Source organism: Ochotona curzoniae, unplaced genomic scaffold, assembly GCF_017591425.1.
Source record: "Ochotona curzoniae isolate NIBS_2020 unplaced genomic scaffold, NIBS_Ocur_1.0 contig_4612, whole genome shotgun sequence".
Lineage (NCBI taxonomy): Eukaryota > Metazoa > Chordata > Mammalia > Lagomorpha > Ochotonidae > Ochotona > Ochotona curzoniae.
In genome coordinates, this window is record NW_024466343.1 from 3,042,334 (window position 1) to 3,062,937 (window position 20,604).

Genomic DNA, 20,604 nt, shown 5'->3' on the forward strand with positions numbered 1-20,604 from the left:
TAACTGCAGAACTGATTCAGAAGTGAAACAGTGGGACAAAGCCTGTGCATATCTGGGTTTCTGGTGCCTCAAACAGAAGATTAACTGCTGTGCCAGCCCTACTCTAATTTATTTGTATAGATTTTTTTTTTTACAGAAATTATTGAGACATGTTTCAATGTTTTAAAACGTGTTTTAAAAGCATGCTTTTAAATTAAATGTACTTTTTTCAAATGCATTATGTTTCTTTTCCTCAATGCTCTTTCCTTTAATAAGTTTACTGGAATCAGATTAAATAATTTACACTTTTGTTTCTAGAATTCATTTTGAGTTGCTCAATAAACATTCCCTAATCTACTTTCTAAGTAGAAAAAAAACAAAATTAAAAAAAAAATCATCACATCACATACTTGATATCATTATCAAAGGACACAGTATTTATTGACATTTTTTATTATATTTTCAATACACTTTTACAAAAAAGTGGAATGTCAGAAATTTTCTAAAAATAGGATTCTGGAGGTTTGTGGAAAGGTAGTGTTTTAAACGTTATCTCTAGCATTTCTTGTGTATCAGCTCTGTGATATTACTGTTGCTATCGTCTCAATTGCACAAAGAAATGCACAGCTGAGAGGCTGGTGCTGTGATGTAGTCGGGTAAGCTTTCACTTGCAATGCCAGCATAAAATTTGGGCACTACTTCAGGCCCACCTTCTCCATTTGTAATCCATCCCCCAGTCCATTTTATTGCCCAAGTGATTGGGCCCTTGTACCCATGTGGGAAGCCCAAATGATAGCTGTTCATTCTAACTCTGGAGTCTGTCTATTTGAAGAACGTACCAGCAGAAAGAATACCCCTCTCACCATTTCTCCTTCCCTATGTAGCATCATGTTCATGATCTAACAATGAACTCAAAGACTAATAAAAACTGGAACTAATCAGGCCCGGCGGCGTGGCCTAGCGGCTAAAGCCCTCACCTTGAATGCGCCTGAGATCCCATAGGATACCAGTTCTAATCCTGGCAGCTCCACTTCCCATCCAGCTCCCTGCTCCTGGCCTAGAAAGGCAGTCGAGGATGGCCCAAAAGCCTTGGGACCCTGTACCCGCGCGGGAGACCCGGAAGAGGCTCCTGGCTTCGGCTTGGCAAGCATCGGCCGAAGATCTTCCCTCCTCTCTGTATATCTGACTTTCCAATAAAGAAATAAATCTTTAAAAATTGGAACTAATCTAAGCCCGAATTAGAAAGAAAGAAGAGATAATTAAACGTAGAGAACAAATAAAAAAATTAAAGCCAGTTAAAAGATATAAAACTGTGAAATAAAGCACTGCTTGTTTATTTAAAATAAGCAAAATTGATACACAATTGGCCAAAGTAACAAAAAAAAAAAAAAAAACAAGAGAGATGAAAACGGAATGCTGAAAGGATAATAGATAAATAAAATAGTCATAAAAATACTATGAACAAAATATATTGTATGTCAACAAGATGGAAAATCCAGGAAAAAATGGCTAGATTTTGGGATCTATACCTACATTCTATCAGCAATAAGTCATGAAGACATAAAAAATATCAATGAGTCCATCAGCAAGACAGAAATTGAATAATGAATCAAAATATCATCCCAACAAAGGAAAGCCTGGGACTAGATAGCTTCAATATTGAATTATAAAAAAACTTTTAAAGAAAAAAATTTCAATTTTAAAACCATTCAAAGCAACTGAAAAGGAGTGAATTTTCTCAAACTATGCCTTTGAGGCTAGTGTCATTTTAATTCCAAAATCAGAAAAAAAAGAGATGATAAACAAAAAGAAATACAGACCAATATCCCTGAAGATTATAGATACAAAAATGGATTAGCTGATTAAATCTAGCATGACTGAAAGACCACTCATTTAGATCAAGTAAAGTTTATATCTGTTATGCAGAGTAGTTCAGAGTATACAAATAAACAAGGATAATGCACTATGATAAGAAAATGAAGAATAAAAAATCACATTTGTGATTATCTCGATGGACCACAATGGACACTATATGACAAAGCAAGTGTTAGCATCATACTGAATGAAAATATTTAGTATGGAAACATTTCCACACTAAAATCCAGAACCTGACAAGGCTGCTCATTTTTACCACTGTGGTTCAATATAATTCTGGAAATTGTGTCCAGAGTTGTTAAGCAAGAAAAAGAAATCAAAGGGATAGAAAATGGGAAACAAGAAAGTCAACTTATTTCTATTCACATGTGAAATGATCCTATATGTAGGATAACTAAAATATTTCGCTAAGAGACTATTGGAACTCATAAGATTTTCAAACAACTGCAGCATAATGAAGTCAGCACAAAAAATCAATAAATGCCTTTTCATTGCATGGCTTAGCAAGAATTCACAAGACAAGTCCCATTTACAATAGATACAAAAAATTTAAATACTTTGCAATCAGTTTAAGCAAGGGTGTGAAAATTTGCTATAATGGAAACATTAAAGACAGAACCCTCCTCCCAAAACAAAAAATACATATCCTATGTTCTTGGAAGTGAAGACCCAATATTATCAAAACATCCAAATAAGCCAAAACAATTTACAGACTCAATGCAATTCTAATCATAATAAAACAAATACTCCTCTCATATCTTGAAAAGAATGATGCTGACATTTTTATGGAAATACTAGAGACCCCATATAGTGAGAAATCTTAAACAATAAAAACAAAAACAAAGTTGGGGACATGAAAATACCATATTTTGAGACATACTACAGGGAAGTTATAATCAAAACATCCTGTTACTTGCACAAAAATAGACATGCAAATCTATGGAGCAGGACAGGAACTGTAGAAACATATCCATGCACTACAAAACCACACTTTGAAACACTAACTAAAAATCAAACTCTGAAGAAAGTACAATCTCTTCAACAAATTGTGTTGGAAAAATTAGATTTACTCATGCAGAAATATTTAATAAGGTCTGATCTTACACCTCATACAAAAGTCAGTGGATCAAGGATCTAAATTTATGACCGGATATCATAAAATTACGAGAGGAAAATACAAGGGAAATGCTACAAAACATTGGTCTAGGCAAAGACTTCTTGGAAAAGACCCCAGAAGCACAGGCAATAAAAGCAGAAGTAGACAAACGAAACTACATTAAGCTAAGATGGTTTTATCCTGAAAAAGGAACACTCAGCACATTAATGAGGTAACTGACAGAATGGGAAAAAATAATCATAAATTATGCATATGATAAATGATTGAGGACATGGACAGACACTTTTCAAAACTGAAACATAAATGGCTAACAGGCACATAAAAAATCTCTCAGGATCACTAGCTTTCAGAAAAATACAAAAAACAAAATAGGTTTTCCTTACCCCAATTTGATTGGCTATCATTTGAAAATCATAAAATAGTGAATGCTGGCAAGAATATGACAGAAAAGGTGCCCTAGTACACGGCTGTGAGAATAGTATCTAGTATCTAGTAAAGCCATTATTGATGACAAGGTGAATATTCCTCAGAAATCTGAAAATAACTCACCATGCTATTTCTTGGAATTTAGGAAAAATAATCAAATTAATATATGGAGGTGTTATCTATACACCCTTGCTTATTGTGGCCAAATCAACAACGGCTAAGACGTGGAATACTCCCAGATATTCTACAAATAGCTATGAAAACAAAACGTGGCATATATACATCATGGGAAACCACTTGGCTCTAAAGAAATGATAAAATCCTGCTTCCTGCAACAAAACTAATGCCACTAGGCACCATGATGCTCAGAGACATAACCCAGTCCCAAACACAAATATCATGTTTTATGTGATATGTGATAATTAATATGGTTTCCAAAAATTGTACAGGAATTAAGTACAGATTTTGTGATTTGATTGTTGTTTTGGCTTTTACTCATACTCCTGTGGAATTGCAGCTATTTTATTTTATTTTATTTTATTTTATTTTATTTTATTTTATTTTATTTTATTTTATTTGTGCTTATTGTAGTGCTGCATCAAGCCTGTAGAGTAGATTGAAATTATGTTTTGCAAAAATTTAGAAAACAAAGTTCGGAAAATGGAAGCAGAGGAATTGAGGGAGACAGAGAAATACAGATAGCTTAAAAATGATATCTACGAAATTTGGTATCTTCATATCAATAAAATTAAAAGTGAAAAATGTGACATTTAATACATGAATGAGCAGCAGAAAGGTATTTTAAAATAGGACCTCCAAACACTAATAATGTCCTTATAAGCACTATATTTTATTGCCTTTATGAATGGTATTCTAGTATTATAAATGTATTATTGGGTATTTCCCTAATATGTATGGGGAATGCACATATGCATTTGCATATTTATACACATATGTGTATGTATACGATTACAGGTCATTTAAATTTTCTTAATCATTTAGCAGTATTAATTATTAAAATATTTTATACTCTCAAATATTGTATATAAAGATGTTTGCATTACAAAAATATGATGATTTCACAAATATTTATCAAGTACCTTCTATGTTGCTCTGATTTCCTGAAAATAAACTTATTCTTCCTTGAATTTGAAATAGGTATTACACAAAAAAGTGAGAATAAATATGCTAATTATAGATCTATCTGTCTAAAATCTAAGGTTAATAGAATTATCACCATTTTTCATAGCAATAATTATTCCTAATTGTGACTATCCTGGAAAAAACTAATTTTACAGCAAGCTAGAGTATAATTCAAATGCAATAGCAATGGTGTTATTTTGATTAAAGGAAAGTGATATGGTGCTCTTTCACACGAGATTTAATTTTGTAGCAATAATTTATTGACATTCAACCATGTGTTCTTATCTGTAACTTATAAGGCCACTTTGGGTTCTAATTTTTAGAAAGCAATTGTTAATATTCTTTATATGTATATGAAGGGATACTTGTATAAAAGGTAGCCTTGTTGAATCTGAGCTTATATTTCTGGCAATAATATGGTTTGAATGTTCCTGCCACATTCAAGTTGGATTTTAATCAGTACTATGAGTACTAACCAGTAGTATAAAAGTAGTACTAAGTAAGGCTTTTAAAGGCTTTTAAGAAATAATTCTTTATGGATTAATGCATTAATGGTCAACGGAATGACTCAGCCAGTGATTCTGTTTTGAAAGACATTTTGGCTGTGTTACTTGTATTTAATCTGCTTAACTTGTAAGATGTCTTGCAACACCTTACGCCTCAGGAGACACTACAATGATAAAGCACATTTGTATTCAAATAAATATGTATGACTTTCATGGTATTTTCATCATAAATGTGATGGATGAAGTATAGCATTTCACCTGAAAATCAGTTATCACATTAATTAACAGATGTTAGAGAAGTGTTAATATTTCATATAGATACCTGACACACTCATTTTACGTGGAAGCCATCCCTAATAGTACTTTTTCTGGATCCTTATGCTTTCTAATATTTTGAATTTAATTTTCATTCATTGAAACCCATCTAAGTATGAATTAACATGAAATTTACAACCAAAGTAAGGGTTTCATTTTCTAACATAAAAACCCTTAAACAAGTTCCAAACCTATTTAGAAACAATGATTATACAATATCCTTCACTAATACGTGTAACATTACATTGAATTCACTGGGGGAAACCCAATAACAAATCTATTTCCCAGACTGTAAAAACTAATGTTAAACATAATCTTCTTTCTCAATTTAATTCACCATGGAGAAATATAAGCTGTAGTCTCATTATTTTTCTAATGCCCCACCTTATTTGAAAACTTAATTCCATAAGAAATAAAATCTTTTATGACTTGCTGAGTGGGTTTCAGCTTTCTTGTTTACTATAAGCAACCACTTTCCTTTGAAAATAGAGAGCTATTATTTATAATTATCAACATGACTTCAGGCTCATTGTCTGGCCTTACGTGTGCCTTAAAGCACCACAAATGTCTTTCTCTCTAAACTTAAATAGTGGACATTGTTACTTATGAATACGTACAAGTTAGTATAACCCTCAAATAACTGCACATAGATGAAAGGGACTCGGCAAACAAAAATAAAAGTTAAAACTACAAGGAAATATCTCAAAATTGTCAATTCTAATTACATACGTAAATTATTGGTATGCAATCTTATGGTAAAATTTAACTTCCCATCATTACATAAATTCTATTATGGAAATTTGCAAAAACTCCCAATACAATACTATGATAATATAATGCAATTGCTACTACAGCATGTATTCTGAATTCTGGTATTGTTCAAATATCATCAGCAAACATTGCTAGTTTTACTAATTTTTTTTCTTTTTAATGCCAATAAGCAAAGTGCAATGTAAAAATTGCAAACCTAAAACGAGTCTGGAAACAACAGGGGCTGAATGACAGGCCTTCAACATAGAAAGAACACACACTCAGGTTGTTCATTAACTCACCCTTGGTGTTGGTCCTGAAGTATAACATCATAAGAAAAGGAGAAAGGGAAGGGACAGGAGATCATTAACATTAAATGATACTTTCTGGTTTATGAGTGTGATGATTTGAGCTATTTTCAGAATTATTTGAAATAACAGATGCAACAGAACATGTGGTGTGTTTTTTCACTATTACTTTTCATTTTTTATAGTTTCCTGCTTTTTGTGATAATTAGTAATTAATGTTGTCTGTCTTAAGACTGTGTTCAACATAATTATGGAAGTCTTAATATGATTCCCCTGTGCATCTGTCACTGAGAAACAAAATTTCGAATGCCAAATTCTTTAAAATATCCATGGCAGGATTTCACAAAATTTATTTTTAAGGGCAAGGCTTGGACTTTGCTGGCCATGAGTCTCTGTGGCAACTACGCAGCTCTACTGTTGAAGTGCCAAAATAAATACTAGTGTTATGTAAGAAATGTATCTGGCAATGTTCTAAATATCTTCATTAACATGAAGAGGTGATTTGGCCCACAGACTTTAGAGTACTGACATATTAGTCTAAGGAGTATTTTGCAATCTCATGATTATGAAAACTTGTAGGATTCAAGACTATTCTTTTAGTGTCAGGTGAGCTAAACCCATAATATTGTGGAAAGATTCATAAGCATATACTTATTATTTTTACAAGTTGAATATTTAAACAATATTTTTATTTTAAAAATTGAGTTACAGAGAGAAAAAGAGACAGACACAGAGAGAGAGAGATAAAGATCATCTTTTTGTTGGTTCACTCCCTAAATCTCTACAATAGCTAGTGCTGCACTTATCCAACATCAGGATCCAATAGCTACCTCTGGGTTTCCCCCACGGATGCCGAGGCATGGCCTTGAGCCATTCTCCAATGCTATCCCAGGCCCCAAACAGGTAGCTGGATGGAAATTAGAGTAGCTGGGACTTGGGACTTGAACTGGTGCTCAGATGGGATGTTAGTGGTAAGGGAGGAAGGTTAGAATACTGCAGTTCTTAATAATGATTCAACTTACAACTTTCCGAATTTGAAAGATGTGAGCGCTATACCCCTTTGGTAGAATTCATCTTTCAAGAGGCGTGTGTGAGCGTGTGAGCGTGTGTGTGTGTGTGAGCGTGTGTGTGTGTTAAGACTTACTTTTATTTGAAAGGCAGATTTACAGAGAGTGAAGCAGAGACAGACAAACCTTCCATCAACTGTTTCACTCCCAAATGACCACAAATGGCTGGAATTCAGACCAGAAGCTAGGAGCCAGAAACTTTTTCCAGGTCTCGCATTTGAGTGCAGGAACCCAAAAACTAATGTCATCATTCATTGTTTCCCGGGCCATAAGCTAGGGGTTAGATCAGAAGTGGAACATCTGGGACATGAACCAGTACCCATATGGGATGCTGGAACTATAGTGGAAGGATTAGCTAGCTAACCCACTGTGACAGTCCTACATTTACATTTTGAATTTTCATCTTTATCACAGCTAGCAATATTTTCGAGGACACCTTTGCTAGGCTAAATGTTCAGCATTGAAACCTTTTATCTGAAATTCTTCCCCAAATATAGAACAGAAAATTGACATGACTAAGCTATATGGAAGTTCATATGTCAAGTAACTTGTCAGGAAAAAATGTTTTTAATGACAGTTTACTGAGTTACTTGAATTAATCAGTACAATGCCAACTCCAGCTCAGTACAGTGATATTTGTGGTGTGATTGAACCCATAGCCTTATTTTTATTATAGATCAGGGAAATAACATTGTAGTCTTTTTTTTTTTCTGATTTTTAAAACTACATAAAGACATGAGTAGGCAAGTAAGAGTCACCAAAGAGTTGGTTAAATATCTAACAAAAACAAATGTGTGAAAACTTTGGCATTGTTGGGGAATGTATTTGGCTTATCAGTTAAAGTAATTTTGGGGGCACCCATAACAGAGTACCTGCATTTTATTCCAGCTCCAGAAATAGGAGACCTTAATTGAGTAGAAGCCATGGCTTTGCACATGGGAGAATAGGGTTGTACTTCCAGTTCTTGGCTTACACCTTTGGCCTGGCGTGGTTCAGTGAGTGAACTAGAGAGAGAACTCTGTAAGCATGTCTATTATTATGTTTTTCTTTCTAGAATATAGGAAAGTGAATACTGGCAGTGCTTCTAGTATTGGAATAGAGTACACTTGTGTCTCTTCACGCCAACACTGTTCTTATGTTGATTATTGTTTTGAGGTGCCTTTTCTTCCATTATAGAGCAAAAACAAACAAACAAAAACCAGGAGAACACATGAAAAATGATGTTTCTTAGATTAAAAAAAAACAGATTGATGAAGCTCACCGTTTTTCTTTCATTTACGTATATGGAAATTGAAAAAAACATTCACAAAATTACCGGACATATTACTTAAGGCAGAAACTCCACAGTGCTCTACATAGATCATTAACAAGTTACAATTTGAAGTTGTTGGGAACATTTATAAAAATATCCACCCAGTCTACTTATTCACTGAATAATAGTTAATATTTATGCTAATTTTAATCATTTGCTCAATGTGACATGATCAGAAAACAAATCTATGCATCGTTTAAGTATAAATCCAATCTGTTTTCTGCCAGCTTCATGATGTTATCCATTATCATTATTCTAATAACTTTATAACCAACATTTCTGCAATTTAATTAAAGCAAAATGGATCCAACATTTAATAGTTGAAGAACATGCATAATATCAAATGTTCCAAATATAGAATCAAATCCAAAATAATAATAATAGATTCTATAAAAACTGAGATTCTATTTTTGTTTGCAAAGTTATATGTCATTGCATATATAAATCCACAAAAAGATAATTATGAATCAGGTATACATTTGCATATCACTTAATAATTTTTATGTCTGATTTCTTATTTGAGTCTCACATTGTCCAGGATCCTCAACTGTTCTAAGACACATAATTATAATAAAATTGGAGGAATAGGTTTAAAATATGTGTTGCAGAGTATCATGGCCACAGTTAATAGCTAGCTATACACTGTTGTTTTTAAAAATGGAAAAGTAGGTACTGAGTGTTCTTTTGACAAATATTGCAATTTCATATAATTCATTTATTCATTAGCTCTAATTCACTACCCTATAAATACTTTAAAACATAATACTCAGATACATGCAAATTGACTTGCAATTTAAAAGATATTTCAGGGTTTATGATGCAATTTATGGAAAGCAGGAAACAAGATGAGGGAAATTTACTCTAAGAACTTTTCTTAAGATTAGCTGAATTCATAAATAAAGCATTCAGTTTAAGAGCACATTTATCTAAGTTTGTTTCACCTAAACCCTATGGGATGCTTTGTCATGAATTCATTACTCACATAGAGGTATTATGATTTCTGCATCAGCTCCACAGAGTGAAATGTTGGTAGTGAAAAACACAGTCACACTTCAAGATAGTATGAGGACACGATGCATAACATAATGGTGTATATTGCTGTCACATTATTTTCTCTCACATTGGTAGTCATGTTAAGCATATAGTCTAAGTAAATCTTATTACTGATTGCACAAATGAGTAAACTGAAAGGCACTTATAGGAGGAAAAATATTAAAGCATTAGTAGATAAAATAAATCTTCCAATTGTTTTCTTCCTATGTCTATATAATCACCATACCAACATTGTAGATGTTTCCATCAAAAAGTTTAAACAAATAAAATCAAATTTTGCTTATCTAAAATGACGTGAGACTAGCTCATTGAAAACACTATTCTGGGAAAAGAAAAACCAGATAACCATTAACAGAGAAACGGATAAAGAAACTGTGGTACATCTACTGTATGGAATACTACCCAGCCATAAAAATTGAAATCTTACTGTTTCCAACAAAATGGTCCCAGCTGTTAATCATTATGCTTAGAAAATTAAGCAAGTCCCCAAAGACAAATATCACATATTCTCTCTGTTATAAAAAATATATGAAGTAAAATTATATATGTAAATCTCTAAAAATACACATAAATAGATATATGAATTATACAAGGAAGATTAGCATACTAGAAAGTAAAGCAACTGTACAGCACACATTTTTACTCTTGAAAAAAAGTGAAATTTTCAGTGAAACTTAAATGTATCTTTGTATTATAATATTAGGTTTTCTATCTTTTCCTATACTTAACATATCCTAATACATTTTGATGTAAGAGAATCAAGCATATAAATTATATTAATAGATTATACTGTAATGATTAACACAGGAACAAGTGATACGGAAAAAATGGGTAAAGCGGAAAAGGAATGAGAGAGAAGAACCCCTATGCATACAACTGTGTCATGTGGTAACATGGAAAGTAATAAATTAGAAAAGAAGTCTTAGGTCTGGAGTAGATTCAAAGCTATGTAATCCACATATCCAAATTTTAAACAGCTTATAATTTTGTTAGAATTGCATCTATAGCAGTGAGTAGGCTCGATCATTTTCACTGTATTCCTAAAATTATCTCTGAGATAACAGAAACATGGGAAATCCTTACTTTCACTTATCTATGTTATCGTGGAACAATGACCTATTCTTGGGTTTCTAGAATCCATTCGAGTTAAATTCTCATCCCCAAATCCTGTTTCTGAAACACAGTTTGAAGTTAGACTCAGCAACCTCATAATTTCTGTAATTTCATTCTGTAAGTTCATGCTGGCCTGATAACAGGTGAATGCTGATTGAATAGATCCTCTTATATTTACCTGAGGATAGTACTTTTGCAACATTTCTATTTTAAACATTTTTCAATCAGTTTTATTTTATCATTTAGCATATTAAAGTGAGCCTAACTTTGAATAAACATTAGGAGACAAAGATTCTTTTCTGGGCTACAACTGAACTTGTTATTTTAACAGTTGTGCACTACAATGTTTTTAGGTATAGAGAAGAGGTATAAAAATAATGCTCTCCACCTCATAAAAAAAAACACAGTGTTTGAAAAATCACATCTTAAGTTCTGAGAAGTGAGAATGCTGGGGTGCACAAGCAACACTGAAATATTCCAACATTACCTGATGGGGAGATGTGGCGCCAGGAAATGGAAGGCTCTGGTTTCCCAGTGGCCAAACAAGTGAGAGTGACATTGGTTCCTTCATTGATGGTCATATCACTTGAGATGTCATATATCTTCGGAGGAACTGAAATGGCAAAACATGCAATGATCAGGAAAAATATATATAAAATTTTGTTGAAATACGTATGATACAACACAATAAAGATATGATGATGAAAAACACATATGGCTTATGTTCCACATCTAAAATGAGCGATTATCCAGAACCACAAAGACTACACAAGGGTTTTGTTAAATTATTTATTCTATTCTCTAATTTATATATACTTAATGATTTGAAAGTTGGAGTGATAAGCAGAGGGGGGAGCAAGAGAGATAAAGAGAGAAAAATTTCATTCCCTTCTCGTTGTCTCCTTGCCCCATAACAAAAAGTACAAGTCCAGGCCAAAGTTCTGAGTTAGGAATTCCATTTATAGCAGGTGGCAGAGATTCTGGCATTTCAACAATCATTTGCTACCTCCCAGGATGCAACCCACTTTAAGTGTATTGGAAGTAGTAGACTCAATTGCAGGCTTTTTAATATGGTATATGAAATGTGGGCATACTATGCAGCAACTGAACTCACTGCACCATGATGCCTTCCCCGTTCTCCCGTTTTCAGGCAGTGAATATTCCAGAATATCAGAATAACCAACAATCAAAATATATAGCACTGATCAAATTAAAATATGTTGTGTTTTTTTGTTATTTGAATTAGAATAATCATTCTATTTATGCAATCCAGGTATCCTTACTATAATAATGATTTCCCTAAAATAGTGGCTAATGAAGTTGGAAACATTGAAATAAAAAAGTAGCAGAAACATTATTCATACATGGTGGTTTTAAATTAAGTTAAATAAGATGCACAGGATTAGAAGGTGAGATGTGACGCTTGGAAAGAAGTTTTTATCTGTGATTTTTATATCAAGCCCATATATAGGTTGGATTTTTCTCACTGTTGATATCCAAAGCTACACAGATTTTAAGAATGCTAAAGAGCAGATGGATTTTTGTTAGTAATGACTTTAAAATGTAACATATCTGCACTTCAGAACTCTTTAGAGCCTCTGTAACACCATTTAACACTGTTAATTGACAAGTGTAGAGGTCAAAATATTGCTTGTTTATTTACTTTTTTCTAACTTGGAAAATGGACACTGTTACTCCAAAATTTTATCAGTGAATACCCTTTTTAAAATGTTGCCTATGAAATTCCTAAAACCACAATCCATGATTAAGTGTTCATATTCTCTAGAAACCAAATGACCTCATGTAATCCTAAATTGTATGGATATGAACCCTTAGTTGTCTGCTGTCTAGCTCAGTTGTCCAGGATGAGTTAGTTAATTGACCTTAGCCCTAGTGAAAGGAGAAGACAATAGTAGTGCAAACTCTATTGTAAGTAAGTCGATGTATGTTCAAGGACTTACAAACATAGCTGCCATCAGTGTTAGCTATGATGATTAGCTGCTGAAAAGCACATAGTTGATATTTTGCTTTAATTTCAGTGTTGCTTGGTCATTGTGGTGGTGGTGTTACTGACTGATGCCCTGCATAAGCTTTTCTATCTCCCTAAAAATAATTCATGATGCAGTTTCCTAGTTCATACCTAAAAAGCTGACAACTGAATACCTTATTAATTATCAGAAAATAGAAATTTTTGGTTTTTAGGAATCCTTTTAATTTTTCTACTCTTCAAGTTTACTTAAGCAAGAGATATTTTTACAATGATTTTACAAATCAGTTGCTAAAACCTACTGCAACTGTGTATTAAATTACACATACTTTGAATAACATCATTGATTTTGCTGTGGAACCAAACCTCTGCTACAATAAAGTCAAGGATGATGTGATTACAAATATAAAGCATTCGATTATACCTAGTGGTTATTATGACTGAGGAAAAGGCTTGTTGCTAAGTGATATACTATTGTAGCGGTTTCTAAATGACATGGTTTAATTGGCATTAAAAACATATTATCATCTAACTACTCAATGAGCTCTCTTCAGGAAAATAATGAAAATGAAAATCATTTCAAACAGATGACTCTTTTCTGTTCAACTGAAACAGAACAGAAATAAAGACATTAAAATAACATAGGAGGGAAGGGGAGAAAAATTTTCAGAATGTACTGACGAATAGAAGACCTAACCAGAAAAGCCATAAAAATTACAAAAATATTTGGATATTTGAAAGTAAGTATAGGGTTGATACAGTAACCATTAAAGATAGGAAAAATATTTTAGAGAAGACAGATATTTTCACATCCTCCATTTCCATTTCAGTTAAGTAACACATGTCTTACGAGGCAACTTTCCAGAATCAAATCAACAGAGATAAATTTTGTGATTTTTTTCTTTTCAAATGAATTATGAATGACAGCTTATTGAATTCACTGCTCTCTATAATATGGGAAAGCTACTAAAAGCCTCAAAATAGCATAATAGAAATGAAAGTATGGAAAATTGGTGAAATCGGTGATGATCACAGCAGTCATTTTTTTTTAAGATTTATTTATTTTTATTGCAAAGTCAAATATACAGAGAGGAGGAGAGACAGAGAGGAAGAGCTTCAGCCTGATGATTCACTCCACAAGTGACCACTACAGCCGGTGATGTGCCAATCCGAAGCCAGGAGACAGGAATCTCCTCCAGGTCTCCCACGTGGGTGCAGGGTCCCAAGGCTTTGGGCCATCCTCGACTGCCTTTCCAGGCTACAAGCAGGGAGCTAATGGGAAGAGTGGAGCTGTCAGGATTAAAACTGACACCCACATGGGATCCTGGCGCATTCAAGGCGAAGACTTCAGCTTTTAGTCTACTGTGCCGGGCACTCAGAGCAGTCCTTTCTGTCAACAGAACATGGTGGATCCTCAGGAAATGTGTTACATATTGAGCATTCTTCCCACGAGGCAAAGATTAAGAAATGGAAGCAGGAAAACATGCTTCCACTCAGAGTTCAGGGTAAGAGAAGGAATGCTTGTCTGGGGTTTCTGAACGTCATGATTCTGGGGAGCATTCCTGAGTTACAATTTGTTTATAAAAGATGGATGCACACAGGTGGGGAAGATTCTCGACTTCCCTGAATTTTCCTTTTCATGTCCAATATTGACAACATGCCCTGAAGCAACAAGTTTAGAAGAGAGGTATGTCCAATAGTTCCAGTGCTTTCAGAGAAAATCAAGAAAATCAGGACATTTAGAATATCTTAATATTACAGATGTTTGACTTTTAAAATAATTCATTAATCCAGATATATGACTCTTAACATTTCAAAGTTAACTTCTCAGCATTTGAAAATAGTTTTCATAAAAAAGTGGGAAATCAGATTATTGAGTCAAAAGTTTTAAGCCACTAAATAACTACTAGTAATGAAGAAATATTTTGGGTTGCAGTGTGAATTATTTAGGTGCTTATGTACTAATACAAAATAAAATGATGCTATTTGTACAAATATAAAACTATTTAGTATGCAAAAAAGGTAATATAGCATAAGCAATGTTTCTTTGTTGTTACCATAAATAAAATACAACAGAATATAGAAATTCTAAATATCATATTGAATTATAAAACTCTAACTGGAGATACAAGATTTTACAACGTATTTGTTACTGACTGCTTTGTACCAGCCATTAGAAGCTATCTCAGCAACAAAGATTTCAAGTGGATGTATTTTGTAGATTTATTTATGTGAACAGCAGATTTAGTGAGAGAAAGAGACATGCACCATTTTTCCCTCAAAATGGGTACAATGCCTGGATCTGGGCCAGGTTGAAGCCAGGAACCTGAAATTCATCTGAGTTGTTCCATGGGTGGCAGGAACCAAGAACTTGGGCCATGTGCTGCTTTTCCAGGTGCATTATCAGGGATCAGAATCATTAGTGGAACAACTGTGATGAACAAACTGGGGCCGGTGTACGATAACTATGTTGCATGCAGCAGTTTAACCCACAGTACCAAAATGATGGATGTCATGGGTTTAAATGATGTTGGTAGAGTGAAACTAATTTTAAAAAACTCATACAATTAAAGGGATAAAATTTGGAGACTCAAATGTGTAGTCTGTTTTGCCTTTACTCTGTTGGCCACAGATTCAACTACTACTTAACATGTCTTCCATTTTAATCATTTATTTTGTCAGATGATGTGTTTTTAGTTGTATCTATGTGTAACTCGCTAAAAGTAATTTCAATTACTGTTGACCTCACTTGTAGCAAACTGTGGGCATTTTGACATTTCTCAACTGCCTTCCTTACTTGAACCACATTTCATATCATACTCAGAAAAGTATGAGACAGCAGTATTTAGGGAAATTCTACAATATATAGCTAAACAGATATATTTACATGTCCACACATGTGTGATTACTACCAATAATTTGAGTTTGTTAGTGTTTTGTGGAGTTCTCCTTTTATTAAATGAGCAAATATTTTTAACGTCTATAAATAAAAGGTTTTGCTGCTTATCCGGCATTTTTCACAGATCTAACTTTAATAATTTCTTCCAAAACTCAACTATTTAGTATGAGTCATAACCTTTACTGATTTAAGAATCCAACATAAGGGCAACCAATCTATGTATCATATGAGCATATACTGTTTTGCTTCATTAAGTTTCACAAAATGATATATATCACACATGATATTACAACCACTTAGAGAATGTACTTGATAGTTGGTTTCATAGTAAACACAAAGTGTGGAATGTTTAACTGCCTCACTGGAATCAATGAACTGTCCCCCACTGAGTTCTTCTCCTGCTTAGAGTCTATGAAAGACCACGACACATACAGGTCCAGTCTTCTTTAGGCTGTTGGGCTAAACGATGGATTGAACACTTAACTAATCTGAAACACAATTGCTGAAAAATAATTTTTATTGAAACTACGGTGTTCTGGGCACAAAACCTACCTGCTGCATTTGGTTACAGAATGAAAACAATGTTTCATAGTCAAATGTATTCCATGTCTTCACATTCATTCACTTAAGTTAAAAGTTCATTGGTAAACATTTTAATATATCTGTTTGGTTTTCCATGCAATCACTATATCTTTCGCTAAAAAACACTCTGTGAAACAAACAGGAAACAAATGTAGAAGTTGCTTTCTCTCTCTGATGCGCTGCTCAACTCATATCTTTTCATCATGACTTCTCTTACCCTGCAAACTTACCACAATGAATAAATTGTGCAGTAAAATGTCATTTTTGAATAAACGCTAAAATCATCACATTTGGTTTAAAATGGTATGTTAGTATTTATAACAATCATATTCAATGATCTTTTTTCTGAGTATATGCTATATGCTAGCTTAAATATTTGCAATTTGGAGCTGGGATCACTGGGAGATGATTAGATGATGAATACAGTTAGCGCCCATCTAAAAGAGACTCATGAAGGCAAGCTAGACCTTTTCCCTATGCAGGAACTCAGGGAGAAGGTATTGTCTAGGAAAATGTTGGCTTTCACCAGCACCAATTCAGCCAACACCTTGGTCTTAGACTTTGCAGGCTATAGAGGAGTAAGTAAATGGTTTCTCTTGCTATAAACCACACTGTTTATGGAATTTTGTCACTGAAGCCTGAATGGACTAAAACAATTTGCATGATATGAAAATAAACATTTGTACTAATAATATTCTGAGTGTTTGCATTATCTTTTTAATATATGACACACCACAAAAACCTTAAATTTTTATTTACTTTTATTTGAAAGGCAGAATTTTACAGAGTCAGCAGGAAAGACAGCGGTGTGTTCCATGCATTGCTCCACTCCACAAATCGCTGCAATGGCTGGAGCTGAGCCAATGCAAAGCCAGGGGACAGGAGCATCTTGCAGGTCTTCCGGGGCAGGTGCAGGAGGCCAAGGACTTGACTCATTTTCTACTGCTTTCCCAGGTGATAGGTAGCGAATTGGATTGGAAGTGAAGCACCAATGACTAGAACTGGTGCCCATATGTGATGTCAGTGCTAGCAGAGGATTAACTTATTGAGTCACAGGCACGGGTCCTTTATCATTATATCTTTTTGAAAGCTGAGTGACATTGTTATTCTTTCATTTACCTGTTTGTGATGTATTTTTTTCTTGAAAGAATCTATGATGAGGACTTTTAAACGATTTAATAACATATCTGGTATCAGCAAAGCACACATGAGGTATTTGATGGATATTTGCTTTCTGCTTTTTACATGCTAAGCTAATACTTATTTAGCTTCTCAGTAAAGATCTAACATAAAGTTCTTTACAATTATAAACTTTCAATAATATAATTTCAGAGAATTTGGTAGAAAATGCAATTATAATTGTAAGGGATCGTGTGATTTATCACTCCCCCCACGCACTGTAAGGGGATTCTCTGAATCTAGGGGTCCAGCATTTCTTTTGACTAATCTAAAAACAAAGTGTTTTCCTATCCCAATGCCACGCTTCACATTTTGGATACAAATATGAGGAACTATTGACAATAAGCATAAAAATCTATTTTCAATACAATGGACTGCAATACCTAATATAGTAGTGACTTGTTTATAGATTTGTTAGGATACTTTTTTTCCTTTAGAAGATATTGAAAATTAGAATCAAAAGGATTCAACACCAACAATATATACATACTATCTCTACTTTTGAAAATGCTTCCTTTTCAGGCTTGTCAAGGGCTGGTTTAGTTCCGATAAACGAATATTTCTGAAGCTATTTCAAATTGCTTAAGTCAAGAAGCTAGACATAACTATAAATCTTGAGAGAATTGGTTTCTTTGCACTCCCCTACCTGGTAATGGTTGGCAATATCAAAAGACCATTCTTCCTTTTTGGACTGGTGCTTCACTGTTTTTATTCTGGCTAGCTTCCAAAAGGTAAAAACAGATATATGTTACATAGCAAACTTCCTGGAAAAGGTGCTGTTCTCATACTGAGAAAAAGCATTTTTCATGATATATGTACATATATATATATTTTTTTCCCCAAATTGGTTTGCTAGTGTATGTTTGATGGTTTCATGGTCTGCTTATAGCCTGCAACATTGTTTTCTCCAGCTAGACTATAACTGGCTTTCTGTGGTTTATGACATTTCAAAGGTTTCTATGGCTCCTTTCCTCCTCTCATCACTCAGAGAGAAGTGATAAAAGGGGAAAAGTACCCAAGCATGAGCCGTAAATGTAAGCTTGCCAGATTCATGAATTGCCTACCGATAGAATATGCCAGAATAACCTAGGAGGTGAATAGCACATTTCTGGAAAATGCCTTTCAGACTTCCTTTCAAATTTTTAATCATTTTGCTTATCTTGCTATTTTTCCTCATCTACAAAATTTTCTCCATCTATTTTTGTTCTTTATGGATTAGTTATAAAACAGATTGACCTATTTTGGTACATCCATTTATGCATTCAACAGATTTTTATTGAGCAGCAACCTAATATATAAGGAGTTCATGAAACATTATTAATTAAAATATAGTGTTGTAAGCCCTACGAAAAAAGAACTCACAAGGTGTTTTGAGAACACAGACTAGACATCTGCCTCTTCTATGGAGTCACGACTACAGAAGATGCTGATATGAAGAAAGCTTTAAGAAACAGATGATATTTGAACAGAACTTGAGGGTTTAAAACATTAGTTGACTGTGTTCACCCTGCTAATTAACTGATGAGCTGCTCAAAACCTTGGGGAGTGATGAGGCCATGTCAGGAGATCTTGGACACATACTTAATTGTTACCCCTACAATACACAGATTTTGAAAACACTGCTTTATAGGATATCAGAAATGAGCTTCCCACAAGATTCTCCATTAACTAAAAATATCCATTGCAATTAGAGACATTTCATGGGATCAACACACAAGTTATTTCACTTTCAGATTAATATTAGAAGGGATGATGCCTAGATAATTGGTATTTCTTTTCAAATTTATTGAGAGAAGATGCTGAGTATTGAACAGTATTACAAAGAAGGTAGAAATATGACCTGGACAGCTTTTTCACATCGCATAAGTCTTCCTTGAAACATTCAAAATCAGTTGTACGGCACAGTAAGAAGGCAATTACCAATGAGGCGAAAAAAAAGAGGGAATCTGAGAGGGACAAACTCCAGAAAACACAAAGTCACAGAAGAGCTACAGGTGACATATCTCCCCTCTCTCATTTATTTCTCTCTATATTCCTTTAATCATGGATTGCATGAATTGTGTCTCATTAGAAAAAGAGAACACAAAGCATTCCCAAAATTTAATAAGCTTTTTCTCATTAAAAAGCATAAGCATTTGTTGCTAGGTATATTTTCAGTAGTCAATGAAAATAATAGCACACATATAAAAAAGGTTTAATATACCTTAAATCAGATGAAAGAAATTTAAAGGTTTGTGCATGGGCATCTCATATTATTGGGTTTAGGCTACCCTTGTGGAGGAGTTGGATTGTGTTCCAGGATATCTGTTTTGGTAATGACAAACCTCAGTTATTGCAAACAAATGAGGAGTGAAGTACAGACAAGAGCACTCTCTCTCTCTCTTTCCTCTCTCTCTCTCTCTCTCTCTCTCTCTATATATATATATATATATATACACACACATACATATATAGTGTGTATATATGTATATATACATATCTATACAAACACACACACAGAGTGTGTGTGTGTGTGTGTGTGTGTGTGTGTGTGTGTGTGTGTGTGTGTGTGTCTGCCTCTCAAGTAAATAAATCATTTTGAGATAACAGATTTTGGTAGCTTAATATTTCTATAATAATTTAAAATTTTCGTTGAAGACAAGTTTTTCACTTGCTGTACAAAATATTTCCATGCCAGAAATGTTTCTTTGGTGGAAAGTAATGTTTTCTTTGATAAAAAGACCAGTAACTGGCTTCCTCATGTGAGTGTTCTTAGAGCAGATGTCACTTCTCTGTTGTACCTCGTTCTAGGTCCATCCTGACTTACTTGAATGGTTCCAAGATAGAAGGCAGCATTCTTAAATCCATCTTCCAAACCTGCACTGATAGTCACAGTTTATTAAGCATTAATAATAAGCTTTTTCTAGAAACATTTTGGCAGTCATTATATGTTAAGAACTTAAAATTTTTGAACTATTGAAATGGGTTCATTTTCAATGACTCCGCTTCCAAGA

The 20,604-nt window shown here is 33.8% G+C and overlaps 1 protein-coding gene across 2 annotated transcripts in view; it reads right to left on the reverse strand.

Annotated features, from left to right (window-relative positions):
• The window catches only part of NEGR1 (neuronal growth regulator 1), an 808,008-nt gene that overhangs the window by 332,065 nt on the left and 455,339 nt on the right, over positions 1-20,604 (reverse strand). For both annotated transcript variants that reach the window (XM_040987281.1, XM_040987282.1), the window contains exon 3: positions 11,452-11,577. In XM_040987281.1, the coding sequence (XP_040843215.1) occupies positions 11,452-11,577 (126 nt within the window). The remainder of the gene's footprint in view (positions 1-11,451; positions 11,578-20,604) is intronic.